At 44.4% G+C, this 20,982-nt stretch overlaps 1 protein-coding gene across 5 annotated transcripts in view; it reads right to left on the reverse strand.

The window, feature by feature from the left end:
- The window catches only part of fbxw7 (F-box and WD repeat domain containing 7), a 94,996-nt gene that overhangs the window by 5,049 nt on the left and 68,965 nt on the right, over positions 1–20,982 (reverse strand). For 4 of the 5 annotated variants that reach the window (XM_079278067.1, XM_079278069.1, XM_079278068.1 and 1 more), the window contains 8 exons: positions 15,233–15,315; positions 13,683–13,824; positions 10,285–10,419; positions 7,912–8,035; positions 7,588–7,724; positions 6,877–6,990; positions 1,832–2,013; positions 155–380 (listed from right to left, as the gene is read on the reverse strand). In XM_079278067.1, the coding sequence (XP_079134193.1) occupies positions 155–380; positions 1,832–2,013; positions 6,877–6,990; positions 7,588–7,724; positions 7,912–8,035; positions 10,285–10,419; positions 13,683–13,824; positions 15,233–15,315 (1,143 nt within the window). Of the gene's footprint in view, positions 1–154; positions 381–1,831; positions 2,014–6,876; positions 6,991–7,587; positions 7,725–7,911; positions 8,036–10,284; positions 10,420–13,682; positions 13,825–15,232; positions 15,316–19,032; positions 19,349–20,982 lie in introns of those variants that run through there. The other variant, XM_079278070.1, reaches the window with a different exon arrangement.

Consider the following 20,982-nt stretch of genomic DNA (forward strand, 5'->3'; position numbering starts at 1 on the left):
GACCTCAGGACTTAAAAGTACAAACTGGATTCATGAATAGCTGTCTGTATTTCCTAATGCAGATTGTGCAGGTCCAGCCTGAAATATATATGTGTGCATTTGATGTACAAATGGAGAAAAACAACACGCTGACTGCGCGTCTGAAGCTGCTCACCTGTAACGAGTACACCCTGTTGGTGTGGCCCTGCAGCGTGTGGAGGCAGGTCTCCGTCTCGGGGTCCCACACTTTCACCATGAAGTCGTAGGCACCGCTGACCACCCGCCGCCCGTCGTACTGGACGCAGCGCACGGCCGCCACGTGGCCCATGAGGACGTGTAAACACTGACCCGTCTCAATGTCCCAGACGCGCAGCGTGGCGTCGCGAGAGCCACTGACCACCCTGAGAGAAAACCAGAGAGACACGACGAGTCAGACACACCTGGGAAAACACGGCGCTTTAAGAGGCCGTTGACTGTAAAGAGTCTGGATGCAGCAACTAAGTGAACTGTTGTGAAGTCTTAATATTGAGCTTCACCTTCCCACCTGAGTGACGTCTCCCACATGCGTAACAGATTCAGTAAGATTGAATTCAATACTCGACACTGTGATTCATACAGTGAATCAAAGTGCATTGACAGGATAATGGGACCGGTGTGAACATTTTCTTTCACTCCTTTGCGCAACCTTCAGAGTCACATTCATACTTGAAAGCACAACAACAACAACCATTTAATTCCAACAGCCGCCCTCCAGCAGTGTCTTCACCCCCGGAATGGAAAAAAATAAAATACATATATTACAGGTTATAGAAATGGAAACTCCCTTTAGGGTGAAATCTTAACTCAAGTTTGATATTTTTCCAGATTATTACAGTGAAAACATGTTTGTACCGCGGCTATCATTCGTTATTATTTAAATTCTATTAAAAAAACAACATGCAGTAAATACACACATTACATACTCTGCTTGTAAAAGGCCCCACGGCACTACATGGATGGAAATTACCTTCTGCCTGCAGCATTTCCACTGAGTGAGTCATCAAATGCTATACACAAAAACCTTGGTGGGCCCTAAGGCGAAGAGAGCACTTTGAGTCTCCGGAGTGTAACACTAAGTGAATGAGTGAGCAGCAGTTCACTTAGGACGGCTCACAGGGTCTATTTAATCTCTCAGAGACCACATGCTCACTTTCATAGCGATACTGTCCTCTTACAATGCTGCAGAGATGCTCTTTTTGCTTGGTGGCATCGCTGTGAAGTCGGGCGTTATGATTCTAATAATAACTGAGCACATGGGCACATTAAAGGGATAGTCCATGTGCTTATTTGTTTTCAACAAAACAAGATATAAAATGTTATGTGGTGCTGGTCAGCGGATTTTATTACCTTTGGACAGAGCCAGTCTAGCCGTCTCCCCCGGCTTCCGGTTTCTATGCTAAGCTAAGCTCTGCTGGGAACAACTTGATATTCAACATACAGACCAATCAATATCCCTCTCGTATCCCTACTTTACTATTTCTTGAAGAGAAAGGATTTTTACAAATAAACCTATCGATGCGTGTGCCGGTTAGCAGCAACGTTATTTGTAAAGCTCACTAATTAACATGTTAATGTTTTATTTAGGGCTGCTATTAATTATTTTAATTTCTCTCTGCCCATTATGTCCTCAATTAACAGATGTTTGTCATAAAGCAAAGTGAATAATAGCCATCAGACTGAAGCTGTAAGTTCTGTATAACCAACAGAACAAAGCCCAAAGATAAAAACCATAGACAGATTAATATTCTGTTGATCATCAATTAATACATTTACTCTTTCAGCTCCATATGTATGAGTGAAATCTGCCCCATACCTTTTCTCATGTAGGTGCATGCAGCGCACTGTTGAGGTATGCCCATAGAGGGTGTGGATACATTCGCCTGTCTCTGCGTTCCAGACCTTGAGTGTGCGATCAGTGGAGCCGCTGATTATGATGTTGTCTCGCATCTGGGATGACCACACGCCCCCTGTGTGGCCCACCAACGTGCGCAGACACTGAAAAGATCGCAGAAGAAGAGGAGGCCTCGATCAGTATATTTCTCACAGCAACTGCAGACGTCGGATCAGAGAAAAGTCAGTTTCAAAGACATCCAGGTTGGTTTCATTCATATACTGTACATCACATTTGAGTGGGTACAATCACATTTGCGCATTTCCCCAATGTGACCTCCTACTGCCTTCAGGGGGGGAAAAAGACAAGGAAAATGAAATGCATGTGACCTTTTCAGGGAGAGAAGAAGCCAGTCGTTGAATACCTGCAGCTGGGAAAAAATCTCTCTCCGAGCATCTTTAATTGCTTTTACTTATCCGTTGGAAAAGCAGACGATTCGCTCTCTTTTTCACAACCGTCTTCAATTAAAACGCACCCATTCATCCTCATTAGGGATGGTAGATTAGCTATTGATTAAAGCGGTTATGGAAATATTTCTGATCAATTGAATTTGTGTCTCCACAGTCTCTAATTTGCCCCTCGATTTAATTACCCTAAATGCTTTAAATGAAAATGATTTGGGGGAAAGGAGCGAGCTGTGGACGAGGTCGGTGGCGAGCGCTGTGGTCGTGTCAAGTTCAGAGTGGAGCGTGTCTACGAAGTCTTCAACATGTGACACACCCCCCCCCCCCTTAATGCTGCTGATAAGCCGCTGAGCAGGAGAGGCGAGAGGTTTTATTGCAGAAGATGTTGCAGCCCGTCTTCGCCCTCTCTGTTGCGTGATAAAGAGAATCACTTCATTAACTGTGCGCCAATGTGGCATGACCTGACAATCAACCTCACTACAGTGTTAAAAGTCTCGTGTTTTATCACCACGGTCCGTTTTCTGAGCTTTATACCGCAGTGAAATGAATAATACAGCTGTCTTGCATTTTCTTTGGGCATATAGATTATTTACAGCACCGTTGGCCAGGATGCATCTTAATCCACATTTGTGATAAATATTTGCTTGTCTTCTGTAATACCCAACCACAGGCCTGCAGTTTATTGTAATCATACTCTCAAGGATGAAAGATCTTCCTCGTGAATCGAAGCCAGTGGTCGGGATTCCAAAACAAGAATCGCAGTGTGTGAGTAGAGCGTACTCGCACACTGCGTGGGAACAGAGTACCTGAAATGGAGGGCTTAAGCGTCTTCATCGGTCTATGAAACAAACATAAGATGACGCCCTGAGAGTGAAAGAAGACGTGCATTCTTTTAATGAACCTTTTATACTGTGCTTAACCGTTGCATGATGTTTTCATACATTTAAAGAAAGAACTGTGGGAGTCCAGTGCAGCAGCCAGCCACAGAGCTCTCGACCATGTACGACTGGTTACGTACTGGAGCTTTCTCTTTGTATTAAAGAAGCCACATTCTTTACCTTAGCAGGAAATATCAGAAAACAAGGGATGAGAGGGATAAAGCTGATGGAGCCAATGATTTGCAAAAGGTTAAAATAAAACAACCTCAGGTCAAGAAATCACATTACAGACTCGCACTGCATGATGAAAATATAAAGTTTTAAAGCAGCAGCATCTATGGTGACCACACATGCTATGTAAATGTTGAAATACCCGAACAGCTAAACTAACAAACACTTGAACCAATAATACCCACTATAATAGCCCCACATTTCAGTTTTTCTGCTTTGCTCTCTGGTCAGTGGCCCTTGGTAACATGTACTTCGTGGCATCCTGATGGATAGAAGTAGTGAGTAAAGTAACTTTCTGTTGAGTCACTTCAGTCAACTGACCCACTCTGCATGCTTTCCCCCGAACAGATACAACTGACCATGGTCTCAGCTTGTTTCACAGACGCACACTGGTGGAGGAGGGCTATGGATGGGTACGATACCGGCAGACTGTTGTCTTGTCTCATATGCACAGATACGCTGATTTTCCTCCAAAAGGCTTTGTATCATAGAGACACAATACAAAGCCTCTGTTGCATTAATGCTAGATGCCCTTAATTACCATAATTTATCTGAACAATAAAAGCTCAAAAAGCAATCTCTCATATCTGCCAGTTAAGGAAGAGGAGAAGTTAAACTGGGCATCTGGCAGAGGACACCTCTCCCTGGTTCTGCCATCTGACATCGGTCTGACAGCTGAGACTGCTGCTGACAGGCACCGCCAAGGACATGCGCTGCTCTGTTGAGCACCAGGCCGCCACCTTTGAAGCGATGAGATGTGTGCGGCTGTCTGTGCGCGGAAGATTGACATCTTTCAGCGACGCTGGAGGACGCGCAGAGCCAAAGGTCCATCAGGTAAAGACAGGAAGCCTTCAGGCAGCAAAACCCCTACAGACCTTAAATCTTATTTAATCTCACACTCTGGTGTTTGTTAAATCTCTGATGCAATACTTCCAACCACAATCAAATCCCCGCTGTCTTACCTGATCGCTAAGCAACGTCCCAGTGCTTCCAGAGGTGTGGAGGCATTTACATGTGAAGAGCCTGAATAATAACCCGGGATTGCCTCACAGCAAGAGTTCAGTTCACGGTGTTTTATACAACAAGATAAATCCAGGGCAAGACTAAACTGGCAGCAAAGACAAAACAGCGATTAACATTATCTTGGGGAAATGGCAAGCCTGCACTGATGAGTATTTATGGAAATATACATCAAAATGAAGCCACGTCCATGCAAACAAACCTGTCAATATGATGAGACACTAACAGAAGAACAAGATATTGGACGGATTCATTAAACAACTGACAGTAACATCTGTCCAGCATCACAACGTATGCACCATTTAGATATGTGAAGAGGATGCTGGGAGAGGAGATGCATAACATTCGGACGCCGTCAAAGTGATGTAGCACCACTTGATCCACCCCACAGTGTCCCATCACAGGGGGAATCTTTTTTGATGGTTCCAAATTGAACAAAAGGTTTCTGCCGAATAGCAGCAAAAGTGGCAGAGGAGAAGTGTTAACGCTGCTCGACCTCTGGCACATCTTTGTCTATTTCTATGACCAATTTCTTTCTCCGTACCCTCAATTTAAATCCTCTACCTGCAGTGAAAGCCGCAGTTCAAATCTCTCATCTGAAGAAGACACACAGAAGCCGCTGAGCTCGGAGAGAATGAGCCAATTTACTCTTGTAATCCGTCGCTCATCAACTCGTATCGGAGAGGCTACTTTTTTTGTGGTGGCAGAAAACATCTCATTTCAAAAGGAGAACTTTTAAAAACTAACATCGGAGTTCTTCATCTCCGTTGAGTATCGTGCTGCTATCTCTCATTGATCCAATTCTGAGTAAGACTGAAGCACTGGTGTTAGCGGCTGAGCTGTGGAAGGTTACGCTGAGCTTTCTCTGAAGTTGGAGGGTTCATGCGAGAGGTAAAAGGCTCATCACGGGCAAACATCACTTTTAAAAGGAAGATTATGGAACAGATATTATTTGCTTTATGAAGGACAAGAGGAATGGACATTGGCAGGCGGATTGGGAGCTAAGGGCCGTCGCAAACCGTCTCGTTACTCAACACCGTGAGATCCCCGATAGCCACTTTACAGGCCGGCATCTCAAGAAAACGCAGCAATCAAGTCCTCAAGTCGCTGGCAGAGGACTATAAAGAATGTTGACAGAGGAGCAAAAACAAATGCAAGTGCTGGTAATCCCATTGTGTCTTTACTTTACCGTTTTACTGGCTTCGACAGACTCTTCATCCGAAATGGTTGACGAGGCTTAATTGGCCATTCGTCTGCGGTGAGATTCTCTCTCTTGTGTCGAGAGCCAAGGAAGCAAAGAGATGAAATCCCACAGAGGGGTTTGTGTTCTGAACACATCACCCAAACAGAAACGGATTTGAGCTCATCGCTTCTTCATGACTAATGTAAACAAACCGTCGGCGGATTAGCGTTGTCGAAACCGCAGACAGCGCGCTTGTGTTGGCTGTGACGTCGGTCTGAATGCAGGGAGGTTTCACAAAAAGCACTCAGAGCCCGCTGGCGATGTGACTCATCGCAGACTTCCACCACCAACGTTGGATCCGCTGCAGCTGTAACTCAACGACCCGTCATCCAGATGTCTTTGGGTGAAGGAGAGCCAAATCGTGCTCCGCGCCTATCGGATGACTGTGGCGAGATCTGTCCGGATCAGCAAATGCTGAGACGAGCGTAATCACCAGTAGGCTGAAAGCCAACTTTACTATTTGTTTGGAGTCTTTAAAGCAGTGAAACGCAAACTCTGTGGTGTATTGTGTACAACCCAAAGACAGACCTACTGCAGTGTGATCATGCAGAATATCAACTTTTCTATGAATGTGTGTTCACAGCTCACAGTCTCAATTACTCGCCGAGTAAAAGTGAAAGGAATAGAGTGGAAAAGAGGAATATCCAACAACAGTTCACGGAGGATATTATTTTTAGACAAAATCAAAAATGGCGTCCAACACCGAGGCACGAGAGAGCTGCGGCTCACAACAATCTGTGAACCGCTCTCCCACACCACCGTACAACCACTGCTTTTCTTTTTCATACACAGCAGCGTAAAGCTGCAGCCAAGGCCTGTGTAGCTGCACCAGCCTCAGCTATCAGCTGCTAACTATCAGCCTCAGCTACTAACAGCTCTTGCAGACAAGTGCTGTGTAACAAGTCAGCAAAACCGCAAAATGTAAGAGGAGAGAATAGACAGAATGGAGGTTATTGTCACCGGATGGGGCTAATTATTAACTATGTTGATGGTACAGGGAGCAAAGTTTTCATGTTTTCAATCATTTAGATGTCTCATCCACTTCCCAATGAACAAGTCGGAAAGATCAATGCAGTGAATTCATCTTGAACTTGCCTACAGTCCATTAGCGTCTCACAACAGTGCAGGAGAAAGGGAAGCCATTAAGATAAAAGGGGGAAACAGGAAATGGAAAAAGCAGTTAACCCATACCTTTCCTGTGATGGCCGACCAGACCTTGAGCGTGTTGTCGTCAGAGCCGCTGACAATGCGGTTGCCACAAAACTGGAGGCAGGTGATCACGTGGTCGTCGTGACCTTTCAGCACCTTCAGATGAGACAGATCAAGAGAGACGCAATGAGGAGGACAGCGACGGCGGGATGGATGCAGAACGACACGGCAAGAACTGAGGCCGACAACGAGGCGTCTCTGGTGCCTTGTACACCAAAGGGGAGATAGATACACCTGCAGCACCAAGTGCTGCAGGTGTACACGGCTCTCTAAGCTGTGTGTGTGTGTGTTTGTGTGTGTGTGTGTGTGTGTGAGAGAGTGATACTGGGTCACAGGACTGCTAGCTCAGCACACTGCATATGCAAAGGAGTATGAAGAGCATCGGCGGCGGACTGAAACGACCCGCAGCTGTTTCAAAATGAGCCAAAGTACAGAAGGCCCATTAAGGATCAGCTGCTCATGTTGCTCGTGCTTTACGGGAAACTTCTGAACGGGCAAAAAGACAAATAGTCTTTACATTAAAGGACAGTAAGATCATCCTGTGCTGCAGCTTAATTATTATTCAACAAGAATACTGTGGAGACCTGACCTGTCACTAACTTCCCATCAACTTTCTGAGACTCAAAGCCATTTCACATCAGGTCTATGAGATCATCCGCCCGCTGGGGAATTGAAGTTTGAAGGCACAGCTACCTTGGGTGATTTGAGGTCCCCTCTCCTCCAGTTGGTGTCTATTCTGTGCTGCCTGATGTAGGCACTCTTCCAGGGGCTGTGAGTGAAGCCGGGCTTGACGATTTTCCTCTTCTTGAGGGGCAGAGGCTCATCGATGCCTATGATGAGACAAATGGAAGCAGATCGGATTAAGACTCACGTTTTTGTCCTCTAAATGTTTATTCTTAAAATTAGTACAGCCGCAGCTTGAAGCACAGCATTGCCCACAGCTGTAGCTCCAGACTGCTCCCCGCTGTGTGACTGCATGTTTTCTGTCCGCATCTGTTGCAAAGACTTCAGGCTCACCTTCTTCCCTGCATTTCTCCCGCCACAGTAGGTTGTCCTCCGCCAGGATGCGCCAGTAGCGACACGTCTGGGCTGCTTGAAGGAGGTCCTTCGGCTCCAGGAATGACAGCACGTACAAAGCCAGCTGTTGAAAGATGAGGAAGAAAACTATCATGAACTGGAAATCAAGGAATAATGCACACTGGAGAAACTTAATGATAGAATATATTTCAATGGAAAATCTAACCTCATCCATCATATACAATACAACAGAACACCATTCCACCTGGTCATCCTTACTATGTTTCTGCAAACGTGACACCACCCATTCTATTAATATTGAAATATGTATAGTATATATACACCGGTATATATATATATTTTTTGTGTGTATTTTTTTTTACTATTGTTGATTTCTGTTTTGTTTTTTTCCTCCATCTCAAAAGGCTCAAGGACATTCTCACACACACACACGCACACATACACACACACTGACTGTATGATATTTGCTGGCTTTTATCCTACTGTTCTTGTCATCCTCTTGTTATGTCTATGTATTGTCTTAATATTGTCTCGTGAATTTCAATAAAAAATATTAAAGAAAAAAAATAAAGGAAAAAAAATAAAGAAAGATGAGGAATACGAGAGGTGTAAATGGAGGAGATGACACAAAAAGGACACATTATTCACCGCTGCGGGTGTATAGAGCAGTTCATACGCCTTGAAGTTTGAAGTAACTAAATCACAACAGAAAGGAACAAACTGTGTGCAAAATATTAACAGCATGGATCTAACTGAACGAGGGTAAACAATGGCATTACCATAAAACTGAATCAACATTTCTATTAAAGCTGAACGAAAAATACACAATAGGAGCGACACAGCGGGTAATAATGTCGGGGCTACAGTTCGTTAAGCCAAAGCCGACATAAAAAGGCACACAACCTGGTTTAATGAGGATAAATCTGGACCCCTGCGCAAAAGATTAAAAAACACAATCTGCTATGGGTTTTTTTTTTTCAAACATATTGTAACGGGTATATATTTGGACAAAGGTCTCAACACACAATGTTTGTTTTATGAATGCGGTGGATCAACCATCAGGACGAGAGACGCTCTCATCATCACAAAAGCGTAAAGATTACGGGCTCATTTTGTAACCGGTTGTGTAAATATTGTTCTTTTATGATATTACAATAATCAGAGATGGTAATGACCCTCGACACACGTGTGATGAATTCAGGAGCGTATCCGGCATGAACATCAGGAGAACCAGCATTTCAGACTCATGTTGCTCTTCGTTCTCGTCTAGATTGAATGAACAATTATTTTTCATCATAGATTAATCCGCCCACTATTTCCTTGATTAATCCTTTGTGAAAGATTTGGAGAAGTTTCCTTTTTAAATATCTAACTTCACGCAGTTCAAACGGTCTTTGACAACATTAAAGAGGATTGAGAATCATTATGAAGGGCAATCATAAGGTTCTGATGTTGTTTTCTGTACCTGCGGAAGGCTTTCCGGTATTGAAGTTTAGTTTTCGGGACATTTTTAAATCATTTGCCCCAGACAAGACCCACAAACCTTGGCATTCCTAAATCACCTGAGAGCCGAAGTCTAAGCCAGTTGTCATAACTGGGATTCAGGATATTTCAAAAGTTTTATGAATGGACCTCGAGCCTCCAGTGATTGCTTTTTAAGCCTGACACACCGCCTTCTGAAGGTTCAAATTTCAACTGCATCTGTAGTGCTGCCACAGGGATCGTCCTCTTAGAATGACCTGACAGCCCCCCTCAATGTATTTCCAGTGGAGAGGACAAACAGGATTATCAAAAGAAGTCAGAGGGAATAGGATATATATTTTAAAAAAAGGAGTCAGAAAAGAAAATGAAAAGAGAGGACCCGTGTCCATGTCCTGGTGAGAACACACATGATGCTGTTGTGTATTTTTGGCTTTAGAGCAAGTGATGCTCGACTTCTTGCATCGTATTGCCTCACTCTCTATGCCATCAGCCCCCAGCTTTCATCCCAACACCTGCCAGCGAGAGTCGAGATGTTAAGTATTTGATCAGCTGCACCAGATACGGTGGAGCGAGGCGGTTTTGTGAGAATCCCTTATGTGATCTTATCGTCAGTGTGACACTTCAGAGTGTTTGTATTGTCAGTTATGATGCAGAGGAAAAAACAAGACACCCCACTATGGATGTCTTTAAATGATCTGAAGGAAGATTGCGACAGGATTAGGGCTGGAGAGGAAGAGTCGTCTCCGTCACGTGTCGTACATTCAAACCAATGTCGAACTGAAGGGATTCCCACGGGAGCTCAGGTCAGACGCAAGGACAGGGAGCTAAGATGAAGCTGTGAACTGATGAAAAGGGGATTCGGGAACTCACCTCTTTGGGCAGCAGGGAGATGAAGTCTCGCTGAAACTGCGGCTCGATCACCTGCATCATATGCTTGACTTGTGTGGGCTCACAGCTGTCAATCAACTCATCCAGCGCCAGCAGCTTCTCTGGGCCAGTCCAGCTCTGCAACACAAAGGAACTGGTTTAAAAAAAACAAAAAACGCTTCTGTAGGAACAAAAGCTACACAACATATCATCAACAATTGGAAGTTAATTCCTTGAGTGCTGGCATGGGGTGGCAGACCGATTGAAACTCAATGCACAACAGAGAAAGTACAAGAGTAGTCTCAACGCTGCTAATAAAATACATATATTATAAGTCAAATCAGGACGAAATCCAGTCACCTAAGAAGCTAAGTTACCGTGACACATCATCCGAATCACAAACCTCGATCGTTGGTGTCAATGAAGAAAAGGTGCAGCCAACAAAAAAACACTGATCTGCACGGGTCGTTAATTCATTTAACTGCAGTCTCTCTGTAATGTCCTCTCAAAAGTTTTTAAAAGTAAAGGGAAAGCATTTTTGGCTATCACAAGTGGCAATACACTAGTTGAACTCTGTCAGCAGAATATTCACAACACCTCCACATCTGGATTGCCACTGCAAACACAGCTGTAAACGTAGATTGCTAACTGAAAAACACAGCCATTTGTGGCCATAGTAGATGCCTCGGTGTGCTTGTGTAAGCTCTTATTTTACTTTGACTGGAGAGCCCCGGAAACATACAGCCTTGTGCAGTGCGCCTGTAACACGTTAATGTTCCCTACGTGCCCTCAGCAGCTTGGCGCTTGAGGCACCTGCCTGTTTCTAACAGCCGAAACCATTGGTTGATCATTTCAACATCAGAAACCAGACTCCATCAACAACATTATAAGAACTCTGTGGGGTTATTTCTTCCGCTTGAACATTCAGTTGTTTAACGCTGGCTGATGACCAGCGCTGCACTGCATGTTGGACCCAACAGCCACAGTTGTTTTTCTCTGTGGAGCGCGGAAATCTAACAATGATTACAGGCTACGAGGCAGGAAAATCTGGCTCACACAAACTACCTGTAATTTGGCAGCTAAAAGCTTTAGCTGGAGGTGCTGGTTCTGCGGGTAATCAGGGGGTTCAGAGACCTCTTCCCTGCCATTGGGAGGACTGTGTTGCATCACTTTTCTGCCATAGATAATCATTAGGTTTTGTTTAAACAACCACAGGTTCACAATTCCCAACATGTAATGGGACTTCCTTTTGGTTAAAACTGAAAACCTCTAGCTTCTAGTTTTTTTTATGCACTCATATATTTCATGGTCAATGACGAGGGTTTGTAATCTTTTAAATATTTCCTCTGTGATTCTCTTAAAGAAATGTAGAATATTCCATTTCATTGTTCTCTATGGAGTTGTAAACAGAGCAGTGTATTCCAAGAGCTTCCAGAATCAAATCCCGTCATTCATTGAAATTTATTTTTGCTAAACTATCTTTTTCCTTCAAGGTCCCACTGCTGCTTTAGTTACGGATTTCTTAAGTTTCCCAGAATGTCTGTCAATAATCCCCTGCGAATGGCTGTGACACAAACCAGGATCACAGTGCCGACACTTAAACACGGAGGGAAACCCGGCTGGTTCACAGATGCACAAGTGTGAACCACTTGTTTCACTACAGATCATTATGACGAGCTGCTGATAAAATACCTCAGTTCAGACATTCAGGGAAGTGTTGGAAGTATCTGCTCAAAGACACTTCATTTTATTGAGAGGTGCAATTAATGTGAGATACTGAGACACTAAAGAGGCAATTGTATGCCAGTGATAACAGCTGCCTGTGCCTTTGTTTGGAAGATAAGATGTGTTTTCTTATGTTGGTTGTGTAAAAGGAATAGTTTGAGTAATCCCACACATAACCCTCCACAAAATCACATGTTGTTGATCCACTTCAGGTTTTATACGTATTAAACAAACCAGAGATATTGTGTTCATTTGTCAGCTTTGGAGGTGCCAGTGGGCCGATTCTGTTACTGGAGGAGGGAGCCAGGCCAGCTGTCTCCAGTCTTCATGCTAAGCTAAGCTTGCTTCCAGTCATTTGGCGTAACAGTGACGTTCATGGATACGAGGAAGATCTACAGGCTAGTTCAGCTTGGAGTCGTGCTCTTTACCGCTCAAAAGCAGAACTAACTTATTCTCTTGGCTTGTATTGCAAACTGTGAAAATCCCAAAATATGAATGGATTGAGGGTGTTACGGGCAAGGATACATTTTATAGTGCTTTGGCTGGCTCAAATATTCAGCCGGATTTATTCGAGCCATAGTCTTTTAAAATGTTCCCTTTCATGGAGAGACGCGAGTGTCCTCGATCTTCTCATCCAACTCTCTGCAAAAAGGTATTTCCCGAAATCTCAAACTAATCCTCTATGTGACTTTGCCATGAACATGTGTGTCCTTGTTTGTCTTTGAGAGTGAAAAATCCCAAAATAACACCAGCAGTTTGGACATTTTTGTGAAAAGCATTCCCTCGAGCTACAGCTCTAACAGCAGCTACAGGCTAGGACCGGACCGGGGAATGTACAGAATGGAGTTTGAGGTTTCGCTGCCTGAAGCCTGTGCTGTCAAATTAAAGACTGCAGCAGGTCAGGCCTGAAGACTAATATATGTAAAATAAACACTGAGGTGTCACAGGTTCGCCCAGCTATTCAAAGAAAACGACTTTAAGCGGTCTTAGGTAATGAAGCCCATGGCAACCTATTATAAAGGAAATCAGAGAGACCACATCAAGGCTAATGTGTTAAAATGACACATCCTATTCCCACGAAGCCTGGACTCATTAAAGCTGAAGTCAAACATGAAAGAAATGACTGTTATGTTGCATCTGTTCAGACTCTGAGAATATAGGAAAATTAACATGGAAATAGGGTCAACTGTAATATGGTGAAATAAAAGACTTCATGTCTCCATCAGTCTAACGTCGCTACTAAGGCTGGACACGAATATTCAACGATTCGGTTATTCATTCCTTGGGTCGGCATTCTGTTTTCAATTTTGGTGCCTTTAATAAACCGAAAGACACGTGTTGCAGTGTGCACGATGAAATGTCCTTTCTCTTTCATCAGAGGACCACAGAAGACGAAATGTGTACTTTTAGTAGAGACTTTAAGTCGACAGTAGAAACAATTGATGTTATAACTCTGCTTTTAAGTCTGAACAGGTACGGCTAATTCCACGCAACAGCGGTTATGCTAATGCGGTGGGCCCGGACAATTATCTCTCAGACTAAGTGAACAATGATTGGGCATAACATCTGCTTTTTGATGAGCTTTTGCTCAAGGGCTTCGGAGTTGCCCGTGGGAGGAAAAGGAAAAGAGATGTAGTAGTAGAAGACGAAGACGAAGAAGACTCCACCGTGCTCACCTGAAATGTTCGGAGCCATTCTTGGAGACCCGTGGGTGGCTGGATTGAGGTGATGCGCCGTCTCTGCTGCCCCTGACAATTGGCTGTTCTAATGTGGCCAAATGTGGTGGGTGTGGCCGGACATGGGACAATTCCTGTCGGGCTGCAATTTACAAAAGGAAGGAAAAAACGCTTAAAAACAAATAATTAAATGAGATCGTCACAGGCAAATCGCCTACTGCAGACATTAGAGAGTGGACGAGAAATCCCTGCTTTCAACAAGCATTAAGGGAAAGATGGAAAGATTACAGGATTATTATAGACATTAAGGATATGCTATTGATGTGAACATTAAGCTTAATATGAGAGCATCGAGTTGTTTTGCTGCAGCTTCTGCAGATATTTCCACTGCAAATTTTGACAACAGGGAGAACACAAAAGATGGCAAATACCGAGTTACATATGTAAAGCTGCACAGAAAACTGAAAGCATTTTGCCACTCACAGATAATAAAACAGCAATAAAAACCTCAGCTGAACGCATGTGTATTCTGCCAAGTAAATAAGAAGAAATTGTGTTTTGTTTTTACATTATGCAAATTTTCTTAATTGAACCCCATTTCTTTTTTTATTATGTACAGTTTATGGCGTTGTTATAACAAGGGTTAAATCTCTTTAAATGATATAACAATATTTCAGTTGCTGGTGGACCTGCAGAATATAATTACTTCCTGGCTGAGGAAATAAAAAACAGTTTTTGTTGTACAGTTCCAGCCCCAGGAAATCAAAACGTACAAACGTAAATAAATCTCCAGGCTTCACCGAAACATTGCAGCTTCAGAACAAAGAGGATATCTTTATTTCCTCATCACACGTTTTCTAGTTTCAAACTGAATGTTTTCCTTAACTCAGAGACTTCAAAGTGCGCACAATCCCACAGAAATCGGTTACAGTCCAGTTTCTCCTGTTGGAAGAACCAGGATGTGAAAAGCATCGCATGACTTCAAAGGACGGCCAATGTGCCGTTGTAATGTCAGGGCAGCGGGACAAAGCATCCGGCGGGCTCCCTCAATTCCTCAGATTCAGCTTGTTGGCAGCAAAATGGAAAGCTGGGGGTCCATTTCATTATCAATACATTTTTAATGCATTTTTTGGAAAGTGAGCCGGAGCGAGCTACATGGCAACATTTACCGTTAAAGCGACTTGTGTTCAGTCTGAATTTTAATGTGGCTACACGTGAACACGGGCATTAAATATTCAGGGTGAGGGAAACATCTGGGATGGCTGGCTGGATGCTGGAGATGCAATATGATGTGAAGCATCATTCTGTTTGAAGACACAGAGCATCTTTGTTCATGCCGCTTGATATCTTTTCATCATCTCATGTCAGGTTCATTTAATACGTGAGTAGCACTAAAAATAAGGACTCGTTAATATGTAACTTCTACTAAGATCCCCTCGACCCAAAGGTGGGGAATGAATGCAGGACACTGCAGTGCGAGGACAACTGGGAGAGGGCGTGTCTCTGATGAGCAACTAGGAGACTTATGAGTGAACTCTAGGATGCTTTACCTTGGGTACTCGGGGCCTTTGCAGGGCTTTTTTCCTGAAGGGAAAGATCGGACCTCGGGGCCATGGTCCAACTTTCTCTTCATCTGAGGAAGAAAAACAGAGAAGAAAACCATGAGAATCCAGCAGAGCATTACAATGGAGGAGACTCGTTTAAAAAACACAGAACAGAAACCTAATTATTACACTGTTACCTTCTGAGAAGCAAGTAACAGACTTTGTTAAAATTATGTATAAAATACAGACACCCCAGTCTTGCAACAGCTTCATGAAAATAGGAAATTAAACTATACGGCATAGGCTAGAGATTGAAATGTATTCATAACCAAGCAGAGCGGTAAAGACCCTTCTGTAGAGGAGGGAGCTCCACGTTATGAGATCGTTAGGATACAAAGCAGGTGCTTGTATAACAACGCTGAGCTTTCCTTTGATTATCTTCTTCTTCCACACACCCCACAATATCCAGAGGCACTCACACATTCACACCCGAAACTGTCCAGCATCTTCACGCACACAAAACAACCACAGAGTAAAGAAACTCGTCCAGGGTGCATTCTTTGGCATTGAAGTTTGATTCATACTTGAATCATACTTGAGACGGACAAACAGAGTTCTTTATCTCTTTCCATCACCTGCATGTGCACACACACATACACACACACACACACACACACACACACACACACACCACCCAATCCCTGTTACCACCTACCCAACTGTGCAAACAAAAGGAGCCTGTGTGAGCGCGGGCAAGCCAATTTTTCTTCATCTCATGCCTGCCACTCTCTCTGGCAAGGCCTCTCACGCCACATGCGAGTGATCACCATCTCATCGCCGCTCCCTCGCGATTCAAAAGCGAACGGAATCATGGAACCGGAGCGTCTGGCCAACATAAGATTTACAATGCAACAGGCCTGTTTGGTCTGAGACATGTTTCATGTTGAAATGAAAGCTGAGGTAGATGCGATTTCTGAACATTTTGTTTCAGCCTCGGAAATAAAAAGACTGTTCTCTCAACTGGACTTAAAAGGCTCCATCGTAGGAGCTGCCAGCAGAGCCTACAAGGGTAAAAAAATGGGCATCACAGTGCAGATGAATCTTTTATTGCTGCACTTTAGCACGTAGCATGTTTCTGACACGGTTCTGACATTACTTGCGGCATAACGATCTCTTTTTTTTGTACTTCCATGTCGGGTAAAAAGAACGTGTCAACATGCCTCCAGTTAGTCCAGCCTGTACTAGAAGCTGATTATGGCTTTTCGGGAGCAGAAAAATAAACATTCAAAATAAACTCCTTCTTTTGAGGCAAACAATATGTTGTATTCTGATGTATTTTTGGCATGTTATTGTAGCATTGGATACTAAGAATACACTGGCATTGGACACGCGACTCCATACTGTGTCTGGCTCCTCAGCGCCACGATTACACATCTCTCCTCAAGATGTGTTTTTTTTTGTTTATCACTATAATTTGCAGAGTGTGTGTTTGTTCTCTCCATGTTTTCAGCCTGAGTGGCACATTTGAGTGTTCTGAGAGCAGAACGAAGGAACCAAGAGAAACAATTCAGAAATGCTGAATGATGAGCAGAATATCAGCAGCGGCATCCATCGCATCAGGTATCAATACAGGCTTCCCCGTCTCAGTATTACATGTGGACTCCAGGAGGAATCAATGCACCGACACAACCAAAGTTAAAAGAGGCTTGTGTGTATGACCAGCACACCAAAACCCAACTGCCTTGTTCTTAAAGCGGTGATCTCACTGCAAAGGCAGTTCAGTAGGCAAGGAGAGCCTGGGTGTGTGCACGCATTCATTTGTGTGTGTGTCTGAGAGGGAGAAAAAAATTAAAAAGGCGGAGTGCTGGCTGGCTTTGAGTGTGTGTGCCTCTGTGTGTGTGTGTGTGTACATGCAAGAAAAAAAAAACTGAATGCGGGCGTGAAAAAAGCAGCGTGTAAGCAGCGTCTTCTTGTGTTCCAGCCTGGGAAAAAGGTAACCAGAGCACGCAGTGTTTGTAAATCACCACTAATCAGTCCCCCCCCCCCCCCCCCCCTTCCTCTTGGCTTCCCTATCCGGCCAAAAAGCACGACAGATGGATACACACAGAGTTAATGATATTTTAAAGACAGCAATCACTCTTACATAATGTGTTGATTCATTTCAACACACACACACACACACACACACACTACATCCTGCAGCATCAGTCACTTGAAGAATCTTTTCTCGTTTTTCAAACACCGTTTCAACGCAGCCATGAAACCGTTCCATCATGTCGATCAGCATCACAATCCAGCCGAGATCTGGCCATTTTGGACACAATTGGCAACTTGAAGAACTGATGAGGACCAATCGAACCACAAAATGGGTTTTGAATACGTCTTCAATAAGTCAGTCTTGGCGTTTCAGTTTCCTTCAGAGCCATCAAAGAGCGGCAAGAACACATTTGAGCTCTAGAGGCTGACTCCAAAAATCCTGATATTGTAGAATGAGCACATCCACAAAATGGATGGAGAATACTAAAGGGTCACCGTTCAATTGAATAAACTGATGCCCGTTGATTCAGAGTGGCGATTTCACTTCATTATTAAAATGAATTGAGTAAAGGCTTCAACACTACACACCAAAGTGCACACAGCTACACACAAATAAATCCCCCACCACAGGAGAGTCGGATTTTTAATGATTAACAAATGTGTTTACATTGCGCGCGCGCACACACACAGTAATGGATTCTCTTTCATATTCATGCTTGCACTCTCCATTTCCAACTAAGGGAGCATTGTCTCATGGCTGCCATGCAGCATAATACACCAAACATCCTTGAGGAAATTCTCTACCTCAGCCTGACACAGTGACCCATTATCTGTGATTGGAGCCAGAGGCCAGTGCACAATGTCAAGGAATAGGCTGCTCCAACAGGCAACACGCATCTCAAGCACTCTCTTTGGTCACTGCAAGATAACCACTGCTGCATAATGTAGAATCACAATAACCATTCACACTGGGGAGAGACAGGCTGTTCTTGTTCCTGGAACTGAGAGTTAATTACAAAAAGTGGACAATCTGCACGTTTTAAAAACATAGGAGGTGATATCAGCCATTTGTATGTAGTATACGTGTTGTAACTAAAGCATCTACTCGACCATATAGAGGGGAGGACCACAGTACAGGTGCAGGGAGCATCGAGCCAAATGAGAGGAAACATTTGATTTTATGCCAGCCAGAACCGGGAAATCAAGAGAGTATAGAGCGGAAATACGAACATATTTTAATCCAGCAATCCATAAAAGTGCCACAGCGGTAACCTATTTAGAAATGCAACGATGAGCCCTGAATCGGTGCGGTGGCGTTTATTCACACGGCTGAAGTTACTGTGAAGGAAATGGTGCCAAAGCGCGTCGTGCAATCCCAACATTTAACGCAGCGCTAACGTTACACACACACACACACACACACACACACACACACACACACACACACACACACACACACACACACACACACACACACACACACACACACACACACACACACACACACACACACACACACACACACACACACACACACACACACACACACACACACACACACACACACACAATTAAAGCAGAGTCTCTGGGGGTCTGCTACGCTGCTGTTCATCATCCGCAGTGGCCGTACGATCTGCCGCGTGAGGCGCGTCAGAGATAATGAGGGCGCGACAGAGCGAGTCAAAGCCTAAATAACGAGACACAGGGGTGGAGGGGTTACGTGTTGGAGGTGACACGGGCGGTTATATGCAAGCAGAAATCCTACTCACTTTGTAGAAAATCATCTTTAAAGTGCCGTAGAACCCCATCCTTGTAATCCGGTGTTTTTCCTCCTCTTCAGTGACAATCGGTGGAGTCCAGATCCGTGCGCGCGGTGGGGAGGAGGCTGTGACAGTGTGAGGGCAGCGTACTCTCAGGTAAATCCGACGCCGTCTCTGATGTGAACATGCTCGGGCACGTCACCGGACTGGCGTGCATGCGGTAGATTCCCCGGGTGTGGGCATTTAAAAAAAATAACATGAAGGGAGAAAAAAAGAAGCTCCTCCGTGTCACGCCGATTTAAATGGAGCTCTCCTTCGGTGGGGTGAACAATGCGATGCGACGATCCCGGAGGCGTGTGCGCCGCCGACCAGCCTCGCCGAGCAGGGAGTGAACAGATGAGAGAGAAAGAGTGACACTCGGCAGAAAGTGGGAGGAGTGGAGTGGAAGGGGGGAGGCAGCGTCAGAGCAGCAGAGCAGTGCCCTCTTCCTCCTCACAGGCTGCACGACGGCTCCTCCGAACAGGAATCAGATTACGGCCTCCCCGGTGGAGACGACAGGAATGGTGCAGTCCGACATTCAGCACCGAGCGCAGCGCATCCTCCGCGAGCAGGGTACCGGGGACATATGCGCGCAGACGGAGACCGGGTGGGGTATATGCGCGTGTCTTTCAATGCGTAAAATGTGGACCTCCACTTGTTGCAACACCTCATCCATCCGCTCACCCCGCCCAAGTCGACTCTCCCTTCGGGTTTTTCTCACTTCTAAAATGCTCTGCAGCAAACAGAACTTTTGCATCCATGTAAAGCACACACGCAGTGGTGGAAAGTCACAAATACATTTACTCAAGCACTGCTCCTGATGCAACCAGTCGGCCATTATGATCCATCATGCAACAGTGTGAATGGATCCACGTCTGCACCATTCGGGCTCATTACTGAAAAGAAACGCTTTGCAAGAGACTTCTGGTAAAAAATCCACCACAATTTGAGCTCCAACCGTTGAGTTATTTTGGATGAGACACTAGCAAATGTACGTGGCGTGACACTGCCAACTGTATAGCTTTCTGCATGGTGATTTACCAAATTAAATAAAAAGATAATCATGACCAGTGAGTCTGAATAAAGTCAGGTTGAACGACACGACAGGTGTCCAAAGGATTTGGCTGATTCTGGCATTTTAGTCACACTTTCTCACCACAGCAACACACACACACACACACACACAGAAAAGCACTCAAACCGGTGGACGTTGGGGTGCTCAGACAAAGCTGGTTGAGCTGTGTGTGTGTGTGTTTAAGGTGGCCCACATGAGAAAGGCCGTCTCGTTGCTCTCTGCCGGATCAACCTTTACACAGCACATTGGAATGCTTGGCATGCAAGAGCGGTTGCACTGTGGCCTTTGAATAGGCCGTGGCCCTCTTTGTTGCTCTCCTTCTGCCCGTTAGAAAAGAATTAGCCGGCCTACCCCCCTGAAACTGACCTTCTGCTTTATCAAAACCAAAATCCTGATCGTCAGTCGTTAAGCTGCAAAAAACTGTTTGCTCTCAAAGCAACCTCGTTTTTTTTTTACTTGTTTCGGGTTTTTTTCTTGTTTTTACCAGGTACCAGTGCTCCATCAGACATTGGCTCCTTTTGCTGCAATATTTGAAAAGCAGGGGATGTATACAAATAATACACATCGCAGTGCAGCAGATAGCTTGTGGGGAAATGCAAATCTCGTCTCATTTGGCTGTGCACAAATAACAGACAGCATCCATACCACGGTTTCAGCACACCGACTCAACAGAAACTGTACAAGCCTGCAGATGCTCAGTTCATTTATTGATCACTTTTTGTTTCACAAACCGATTGTGCAACAATTAATTAATTGTAAAAATGCCCAAAACTCACTGGTTATAGCTTCTGGAATGTAAAGATTTGCGTGTTTTCTTCTATGATAGTAATTTGAATATCTTTGGG

The sequence above is a fragment of the Melanostigma gelatinosum genome (assembly GCF_949748355.1).
Source record: "Melanostigma gelatinosum genome assembly, chromosome: 11".
Lineage (NCBI taxonomy): Eukaryota > Metazoa > Chordata > Actinopteri > Perciformes > Zoarcidae > Melanostigma > Melanostigma gelatinosum.